A 10,549-nucleotide genomic window follows, 5' to 3' on the forward strand; every position below is an offset into this window, starting at 1 on the left:
AGAAAATCACACATATCAGAATTTTTTTTTAAAACGCTTATCGTGTCTTGTTTTTTTCGTACTTTTTTACTTTCTTTATGGTTTGGAATTTAATCAACATCTTTTTAATAAAGTGTTGTTTTAAGATCATTTACATTTTGTAAGGTTATAGTTAAAAAAGGTGTACAGTCATATAATGTACAAATATTACCAGTAAATAGGTAATATGAAAAAAAAATAGAAGTATAAACAACAATACTAAAGTTTATCTACATGAAGTAAATTAAGTTGAGCCTGGCAATATTTATACTTCAGCTGCATGCCTCAAATTATTACTTACTAATTAAATACATAAGACTTTAAAATGTTATATTACTAGCACTTTATTTTAGTGCTCAATTTTTCTATTAGGCTGCTTGCATAACTAAATAATATAGCACAATAACCTTACCTACTACTAATAATGAAAGGTAACCAGTGTTCCAAATAATGTAAGGCTTAAGCCTAGTTCAAGACAATTTTGGTAATAACTTTATTAATAAAATCAGATTGGAATAATAATTTTGCCATTTGCCTTTAATATAAAACAAGTGTAATGAAAAAGTTATCATTTTAAGTTAAGGATGGAATTAAATGAACAAAGTTTTTAAGTAGTAACTTAAAAATTAAAAAATGGTTATCAAGTAGGGTGTTATACGTATAAATATATGAGGTTAAAAATCTGTATATGTTATATAACAACATACATTTTTACCTTAAAACTTTGCAACAGATAATATTTTTGTGAAGTGTTACACTATTTAAAATTTTATGGTACATTAAATTAATATATTTTGAGACCACTATTCTGCATAAAAAGAAAAACTTATATTTACAAATTAAAAATGAATTTAAAACCATGGTTAATATAATAGGTTAAAAAGCCTAAATTAAAACATAAAATAAGTAGTAAAATTGGATTAAAAGTAGGCTATTGTAGATAGTAAAACGTTAAATTTCCATGTAAATTAAACTTATCCGTCGATAATAAGCTAAATAATTCAATTTTTTTACTACAAGCATCATATGTTGAGTTAAATTTGTGATATTTTATATAGTTTTGCCATGTAACTTAAACTATAAACAATTTTCTAAACTTTTATCCTGCAACTTGTGCAACTGCAACAATGAACGTGATTAAAAATGCAATGTTGCCAATCACATAAATACCGAGGACTATGTATTTATATGTAGCGCCCTGTGAAAAAGCAAAAGAAATTAAATTAATTTAATAAAAAAAACAGCGCTCACATCATATTGCATTGGTTAAAACACTTGGCTTTATTAAATAAAGTTTTAAATTCAAACGCTTCTACTTCCATGCTGTAGGACCCTTAAGTGAGGTGCTATGGACAGTAAAAACTAATAAAAGGCCAAAAACCAAACAGCAGATTGAATATCAGAAAATTATAATCAATAATATCCCAAACTGCCAAAGTCAACTCAAGACTGGATAAGGTTAACAAATAGTTATCTATGTTAAGGCTTTAAAGTCTGCTTTCACACATCAAGTATAAATGTCAAAAAAATCATGACGGTTGTTCTTAAAAAAGTAAAAATTGTGGCATTTACCCTAGGTGGATTGTCCGGTTTTTCACCATTTCCCATCGGAATATCTTCTAATTCTGATCTTACTTTTTTGTATGCTACAACAACATAACATAAACATAAATACAAAATTAATACTTAAGTTATTTAATAAATAAACCCTTAACACAAAATAAATAACAAGATATATACTGATAGTTTTATAAAGTAATTTCAAAAAACAAAAAAAAGGTTTAGCCAAAATGCTTTAATTAATTTTTTCAATTTTAGTCACCACTTGATGACAGTAGAGACATACCTGGTATATGTTCATACACTGCGGAGAGTATCTCAAGTACGATCTCAGTAATAACATGGAAGCAAACAAACCCAACCAACACCCATGTGTCCCATTCCGGTAAGTCAAGTAACCGAAGATCAACTCCTAAAAATTTTAAAAATTAATATTTTAATTCAGTTTATTTTTTATTTAAAATATGTTTTAAAAAAAACTAGTTATGGTATTTTGTATGTATTTTGATTTTTTTTCCATTGCTTAACTTTTTTAATATATTTTGACCAGACTACAGTATTACAGTTAATAAACAGTTAAAAAGGGCTTAAGCACAATCTATTATTAGATTAAATCATATTGGTAAATTGATGTTTAAAAAGATAGAATTTCACTTTTAGAAGGAAAGTTAAACCAGTTTTGTTTAACATCAAATGCTAACAAAACAGGTTTAGATGTTGTTAAAATAAGAAAGTGTAATGTCATTACAAAAAATGCCTTGTCATAAAGAGAAAATAAGGTGTTGTAATGGTTGAGTGCACTAATAAGAGTGTTTAAGTAACCTGAAGCACCCTTGTGTAAGTTTAACAGTTAACCATAAACCACAAATTAAAATATATCTTTAATACATTAAAATGTCATTTTAACCATTTGCTTTAAAAATTTTTTAGTTAATATAACACCAAAACTTTTTTTTATTTAAGATAACACCAAATCCCAACTGAAAGGATGTCCCAGTTAAAAAAATTTAGACCTACCTAGAAAGATGGTAGCAATTGCAAGTACTCTAGCTAGAGAGCCTACTAAAAAGTGAGCCCAGTTAAAGATAGGACGTTTTGGAGTGTTGGGATGGGGTCTACACAGAGCCATAGCGGGGTTTAATATGCACAACCCAGTCACGATAATACCCAAAATTGGATGGGCACCTGCGGTCTAAAAAATAAAATAAAAGTATTTTGTGTAAATACTTTATGATAAATATTGTAATGTTTAAATAGATTTAACCGAAGTTATAACAAATATTTGAATAAAACTGGGAAAAAAAATTATTGACAGTGGCTGGATTTTAATTGTATCTCTTACATATATATCCTTTATAATAATTATTAATTAGCAATTAATTGCGAGCCCTATCATCTGTATTTTAATTGTCGAATATATTTACAATTTTAAACTAACATTTGCCAGTAAGATATAACCTGTGCACCACAAATAGCAGTTTTTTACAGTTTTTTTTTCAACCTACAGACATTTATATCACCCACTAAACTTTATTAGATTATTGTTTCAGTTATTAAAAAAATATTATTTTTAGTTTTCGTATTGACTCTTAATTTTGGTTTATTAAATCAATATTAACCAGGTTGTTAGGTAAACAATAATTTGATTTAAAACCTACTAAAATAAACATTAAGTTGGTTGTTAGTTAACATAAGCCTAATCCATACAATTAAACCCATTGAGCTAAAACTTTAAATTATTCCATTGTTGTGGATTGGAAGCATACAACTGTAGAATTGAAAGGGTTCTACGTTTAAGTTGGGTTTAATTTATATAGAAATTGTATAGAAAACAATGACCAGACAGAAATCCTTTCAAATCACCTATTTGTTGTAAGGGTGATGGTATATGGGTCTAATTACCAAGGGTGTGATAAAGTTTACTTTTGTGGTGGTCATAGCTACTAAGGCTTGTATTCTATTGTGTTTAATGATATTGCAAAAACTAAAAAAATTGGTCATTTTTATTTAAAAATGCAATTATACTTTTTTTATTTTTAAAATTTTTTAAATTCTAAAACAAAAAAAACCTATAAAATTAATATTTTTTGGGTCGTAAGAGCAGCAATAGCCTAAACTTTATATTTATCTGAATTTAAAAGTTAAAAAATAACATATTAACTATATACATACCTCGCTGTAGCCTTCTTTGAACACAAAAATGAGAATAAATGCAATAACAGTGCAAGCAAGTGCAGTAACCATTAGTGTCCTATGAACCTACAACATGAATATATATTTAAAATTAATGAAAAAATTTTAAAAGTTAATTAAATACTATCCTAATTTTGTTTAATTCTCGACTTATTTAGTATATATGTATAATTTATTTGGATTTAGGTAATTCGAATAAGGCCTTTAATTGCTTTTATAAATATTATATAAAACTAATCAGCATGGTTGATTGGGTATTATGAAGTTTTTTAAATAAATTTTTTTACACAAACAATATATTAAAAATTTTTAAGTTGTTTTAAAATTGTCATAAATGTCAAGTTTATTTAAAAAAATGCAACATATATACTCTTTAAATAAAAATGAAAAACAAAAATAAAGGTAATTTCCTAAAAATGTTATTTCAATCAGAAATTTAAACAATTATTTCCATGAAAAATTTCACTCATATAGGGCATCAAAACATTTGTATTTCCTATATTGCTTCCTATACTAATGAATTTGTATTTAAACAATGCATTAAACTAACCATAAATTTTGAAGTAAATGTATAACGTTAACTAACATTGTACAGATATGTTAGGTTGTTAGAGTTTATTTCCTGTTTCAAAGTTTATTTCCTGTTTCAAAGCACATGAGTAATAGCATAATTTTATACCAAACTCTGCATTGAAACTAGGTTATGTTTTTTTTTTGTTTATGAATTGATTTTTTTTTATTTAGTAGAATAAATATAATTATAATAAAACCCATAAAACAACATTTAACCAACTTTCAGGTAAAATTCCAAAAAGGGGTATAAGTAAGAGGGGGTTCATAGAAATTGTCTCATTGTCGGTAAAAAGGGGTTTTTGGTCAAATGTTCATTCGGTAAAACGTTTTTCAATAATGTGTCACTAACCTTCATTTATTATGATGTCATAATCTTATAAATCATAACAAATCACTAACCTGAAACCAAACCTTGACTCCAAAACAGGTACTTCCATGCCACAAAGGTTTAAAATGTCTTGCGATAATCACACCAATACTTACACAAGTCATCCAAGCTATTAACATCAGGCATCTGTAAACAAATTTATATTTTAAAGTTTGTGTAGAATAGAATGCTAGTGATGTGGCTCAGTGGGTAATAAAAATTACAAATAGAAATTTAAGGTTTGATACAGGTTGTTATTTAAAGCCTTGTCCTGTGGTTAACCTGTAATGTTTTCAAGTTATGCTAAGATAAAAAAAAAAAAAAAATCAGGTTAAACAGTACAGTAGAAAATAAAAATGGCAACTTAAGAGTAGGCAGGGACAATAAAACTAGTACGTAGTAAAAAGTTGTTTGTCAAAATAAATAATGAGGCAGTGTAACCGAACTTACCAAGTCACTATATTTATTTGGTTTCTGAGTTAATATATTTATCTTTTGAGTATTTATTCATTTATAATCGCACAAAATAAACAGATCTTTTTAATGGCATATGGTAGTATTAACAAACAATACAAGCCCAAGTTTAATAAGTAAAAATTTTGAAACATCATGGTGAACTTGCAGTTAATTTTAAACAGAATTTAAAATAGATAATAATTAACACACTCAGATGTGATTTTACTACCTGTTTAAGAATATATCAAAAAAGATAAATTTGTGGTCTTACATGCTATTCATCTCATACATTTCTTTTAAGTTCATTAATCTAAAACAAATGCCAACTTACGCATGAGCTTTTACAAGGTCGAAACTGTTGCTGCCTCCTCCCCCAATATCAACATTCTCCTTAAAGTCAATTGTTGCATCTGATCCAACTCTTCCTGAAGGGGTGTGGTAGGTTACACTCCCACCTAATGTTATATAATTGTGTTTATAATGTCACAATTCAAAGAAGAATGTGCACTTGTGTATTGAGTTGCATCTAATAACACTTTTTATTTTATGTTTAGTGATAAGTTTAAAAAATATATAAGCTGCTATTTTGGACGGTTATAAATGCTTAATATTTTGTTTTAAACAAACCTAAAAAACAATAACTATAGTTCCATGAATTTGTTATTTTTGTAGAAACATTAAACTTACCTGCATTAGTAGTTCCCACTGCGAAGAGTAGGTAATATGAGGTAGTTTGTAAGTTGAAATCAATGCTAACTCCACTCTTTGTTATACTTGCACTTCTGGTGAATCTACAGTATAATGCTCCTCCATTTGTGCCGAACTCAGGACTAGTAATGCCAGCCTAAAATTTATTTAAGTAGGGTTTAAGTTTTTGGGGTCTTTTTTAATATTTGTATATAGAAATAAAACTCTGTTAAGCCTTGATGTGTAGTCTTTATATACATTTAAAGAACTACATTGTTTTAATAATAATTATGTGTTTTAGTATTTAAATAAAATTTAAAAATTACTAGCTATTAAAATAATAAAAAAATAATGGTATATATCCTTACTGAGTTTTAAAGACATTATTAAGAACATCTTATATTACATTTTAACTAAAAAAAATCTGCATCCTAAATTAGCAAAATTTTAAAATAAAAACCTGAAGAGGAAGATCTGTTGGGGTTTGTTGGTTAGCAGTGATAACCCCAGATTGAAACTTTGAGTTTGTGCAGTAATACATATCAGCATTCTCCATTCTTGTGCTTGTCCCAAATGCCATGGCTGCGTATTGGCTTGAAGCACCTGTACCTCCATAAATCTCAAAGTCAAATGTATTTGCGGCAGAGTTCTAAAAAGGATAAATTTCTAAATAAAAAAAGGTAAAAAATTTGTTTAAGGAAGAAAATTTAATTCCTGACTATTTTAAGCCTTTTTACTAAGTCCTAAAAAAATGATTTAAAATTTTTTTTCTTAGTCTGAAATATAATGTCAACGCCATATAAAAAAAATTACTAAAAAAGACCTAAAGATATGCAGTAATTATTCATGTAATTAATCAGCTACAGTTTGTGGAAACTAAAACGTGATGTCATAACTTTCCCCCGCCATAACAACAAAGTAGGAAGAATCAGAAGGCCGCTAAATCAGAAAAATGACATGACAATTTAACCCCTTGCCAGCAATAATACATATTTAGCTGCCAAAAGTCTTTTAAAAATTGAAAACATGTTTTATGACAAATTAGTTCTTGGAATTAGTAGTTGTGTGAAACCATGTATGAAATGTTTTTATAACTAATGAACTGTTTTGCTTTTGTTTTTATTCTTTCCCAGACTTTTTCTTATTAAATTATATGGAAATTAGTAAATGCCTGTTAATTTTACTTGACAAAGAATTGTTTGTGACATTACATTGGTTGACAGAGCAACTACTAAATAATTAAAATTGGCCTGCAAAGTTAATCCTACCTATTTTAGTTATTTATTTAAACAATACAGACTGTGATGTCATAATTGGTAAGGAAATAATGACATACACAAAACGTATATACATTAGTTACATCCTTTATCCTATAAAAAAAATAACAAAGAAATTTAGGGGATAATTTTGGTTTTACATAAGGTGTCACATTAATTAATTGATAACTGTATGTTATATAACATTTATTGTTTCCCTTCTATAGCATATAGGTTTGTTGTTATAACAAAAAAAGAAGATAGGCTTAGTATTTACCCTGAAAATATCACAAGACTCTACTATATCTGTGTTAATTATTTTTTAAATAGCAAACAAAAAATGGTAAAGTGTACTCTACATACAAGGGTGTATTTGATTCATGATTTGGATCTCTATTAATTTCGCACGCCCTACATAAACAGGGTGTGTAACCGAAATACGGCACATGTAATTAAACAAAGAGGTTGCATAAATTAAACCCTTACCCTAACCCTCACATATTCAGTTTACCCATTAACACATCTGACTCGTAAAGCGGACTAAGTTATACTCATTAAAACATATTTCAACTAACTTTTAATGTCTGGTTGAACAATTTCCATACTTAGGTTATAACGCCTTGTTAAATTCGGGCGTGCGAAAGTGATAGAGATCCCATGATTTTTATTGTCCACTAACAGTAAAAATGTATGGTAGAGTACTGACATTGCCTGCCATTAATCTTTAAAGAGTGATTTAAAAAATATGACTTACGTAAGTAAATGAGACAAATCGACAAGACGTTGAGGTAGTTTGGCAATTAGCAGGGGATCTGAAACATCCTTTTGTCCTTCCACATCCACTAGTTAGGTCATTTCCTCTGTATATAATAAATTGTTTAAAGTTGTGGCTATAAACTTTTTAAAATATACAACAAAAACATGTTGGTGTTTAGTTTAAATCTTTTTCACACAAAATAAAATTTAATAGTTTTGCATTGTCTTCCTATGAATTTAAATAATCTTCTTATTAAAATCTAATATATTTAAACTTTTAATTTTACTTTTAGCTCTGGAAAAAAACAAAACTTGTATTAATATTGTGATACTTACGCAGGAGGAGCAGGGGTTGTAGCTCCAGGCATCTCAGTAAAATTAGTTAAGCCAAGGGAAAATTTGTTATCGAAATGATATAAAGGTTCAGAACCTAGAATGCATAGCAAACCAAATCAGCTTTGTTAATTTTTTATTTTAAAGATAAGCATCAAGTCAAATAAAAGGAGGTATGAAATAATTATTTTATAAGGATTTAACAAAAATTTATACATTTAGGCACTCTTATGACATTATAATATTACTTAATTTACAGTAATTACCTGTTAGTATATTTAGTCATAATTACTTAAACTATGAGTAATTATGACTAAATATAGTAACAGGACTACGCTCTTATACCTGTATATGCCCCTTGAGCCAAAAGTACTTGGTAATTTGTAGTGACTAAGTTGAATGGTTCAGCAATGTTGTTCTCGATTGTTTTTGTTATGCTTGCAGCTCTCGTAAATGAACATTCAGCCACTCCTCCATTTGTTGCTGTTGATGTAGTAACTACTCCCGCCTAATGTTTATTATTTAATAAATAATTTTTTCGTATGGGAAAAGGGAGGGGGGAGTTGGAATGTAATATAAAAACCTTATGTCAACAATTTCGCATCTTAAGTGTGCTACATGTATACTCAAGAAAGCAGGTGGTGGTATGCCTTTACAACAATGTGAAATTCAAATTAAGAGTTGAAATTTATGTTAAATCAAGGTCTTATGTTTAATTCTTATTTGGGATCAAAAATAATAAAGTGTATATAAAAAATCCAATAATTTAAAAAAAAATTTATCAAACATACTGGTAGACTGGGTGCTGAAATCGTTGTTCTAGAATTTTGAGACTGAATCACAGCAGACCTAAGTTGATTTCCGATACAATAATACACATCACTATTCTCCATTAATCCTGTGGGGGAGAACCCAACTGCTACATAATTAGTTCCATCCCCTTGGCTCCCACTTAACTCAAGTGTAAATTCTTGCATTGCTGCATTCTAACAAAAAAAAATTTAAAAATTCCAAAACTGTTATATGCAAATTAGAAATGTTCTTGTGTTTTTGTCAAAAATTTTAATTCTATATTTTAATTACCCCTTAAAAAAATGTTTGGCATAAGAAATAAAAATAATTATATAGTGTTTTAAATTGTTTTAAAATTGGTTTATGTAATCTTTTTTTTTAATGTTTATTATTTTTTAATTTACAATTTTTTATATTCTGAAACAAAAATTACATTGCTTATTCAAATGTCAAGGACTTTTGTTATATTTTAATGATAATACAACAAATAATTAAATTTGTAAATATAATTTATTTTAAAAATGTTATTTATAATTTAGTAAGTTATTTAGCGAATTTTAATAAAAAAAAGTTTTTTTTTAATCAATTAAACAAACTTACGAAGGTGTACGAAAAAAATAAACAACTCGGTTGGGTGACGTTACAATTCTCTGCACTTTTAAGACATTGTTTTGTTGTTCCACAAGTAGTGTCGTCGAAGCCGTGGCATAGCGCGGAATAACATATCAAAACAACAAAAACTAACCAGTTCATAGTTTTAGCGTTGTGTTAAAGCCTAATTACACCTTAATTTCTTGCGTATGTTTTTGTAAATAAATGTCTAGCTTTATAAAATAAATCATATATTTAAAAAAATACGGTTTAATTCTACTTACAAACTGTTAGAACCACGCAAACTGTTAGAACCACGCCTCAGACTGATATTATTACAGCCAATTTGCGTATTTCCTTAAATTAAGTGTAATAAAAATACGACATCTCTTTTATACCAACACATTTTAACGTGTGACGAAAATTTGACCCCAGGCAATATCAGCGATATTTTCTCAAATATCTATTAAAATCTCTTACTTCGAAAACTTTATTTTAGGTTAACTCATGCCGGGTTTTTATTTAAATTTAGAACTAAGGTAAGGCCGCTTACGCTTGTAATTACGAATTAATTTATGTGCATTGTCACGCTGCCATACCGTGATTCGTCAATTATTTATTTTTAACGTTCTTGAATTACGAGAAGCGCCATACCGAGCTTGTTATTTGATAGCTAGCTATTTAAATTTACATAACTTATTCACGAAAAACGTTTTGTTTTACCCAACATTACAATCTGATCATGCCATTTAAATATCTTCAATTTTAATTATTTAAATGATGGAGAACATATCTAGCTTGTGGGCAACTTAATTACTAACAACTGATCGGTCATTCAGTGTTGTGCCGGAAATTTTCTTTTAAACGCATTTATAGCTCGTTGCCTTTTTCTTTAACAACCAGACCGAAATAAAAGTAGCAACTTTTTAAACTTTTAGTTTACTATTTCGAAAAAAGTTTTTACTGT

General features: G+C 27.9%; 1 protein-coding gene across 1 annotated transcript; it reads right to left on the bottom strand.

Annotated features, from left to right (window-relative positions):
- Window positions 1–595: 595 nt before the first annotated feature.
- LOC145745041 (ferric reductase 1-like) lies at window positions 596–10,251 on the bottom strand. Its single transcript, XM_082563026.1, has 14 exons — window positions 9,592–10,251; window positions 8,991–9,185; window positions 8,545–8,707; window positions 8,203–8,296; window positions 7,865–7,970; window positions 6,315–6,503; window positions 5,855–6,011; window positions 5,499–5,622; window positions 4,744–4,858; window positions 3,751–3,837; window positions 2,596–2,770; window positions 1,865–1,990; window positions 1,591–1,664; window positions 596–1,216 (listed from the first exon to the last, which is right to left on the bottom strand). The coding sequence occupies exons 1-14, from the start codon at window positions 9,742–9,744 to the stop codon at window positions 1,118–1,120; spliced, it is 1,857 nt and encodes a 618-aa protein (XP_082419152.1). The 5' UTR covers window positions 9,745–10,251; the 3' UTR covers window positions 596–1,117.
- Window positions 10,252–10,549: the final 298 nt, after the last annotated feature.

The sequence above is a fragment of the Corella eumyota genome, chromosome 3, assembly GCF_963082875.1.
Source record: "Corella eumyota chromosome 3, kaCorEumy4.1, whole genome shotgun sequence".
Lineage (NCBI taxonomy): Eukaryota > Metazoa > Chordata > Ascidiacea > Phlebobranchia > Corellidae > Corella > Corella eumyota.

Bases quoted from the DNA above. Each gene is read 5' to 3' on its own strand.
- LOC145745041 (XM_082563026.1), bottom strand. From the start codon at position 9,744: ATGAACTGGTTAGTTTTTGTTGTTTTGATATGTTATTCCGCGCTATGC. The intron at 2,771-3,750 runs GTATGTATATAG...TTTATTTTTTAG, and splicing joins TCAAAGAAGGCTACAGCGAG to ACCGCAGGTGCCCATCCAAT. The intron at 1,991-2,595 runs GTAGGTCTAAAT...TAAAATTTTTAG, and splicing joins AATTGCTACCATCTTTCTAG to GAGTTGATCTTCGGTTACTT.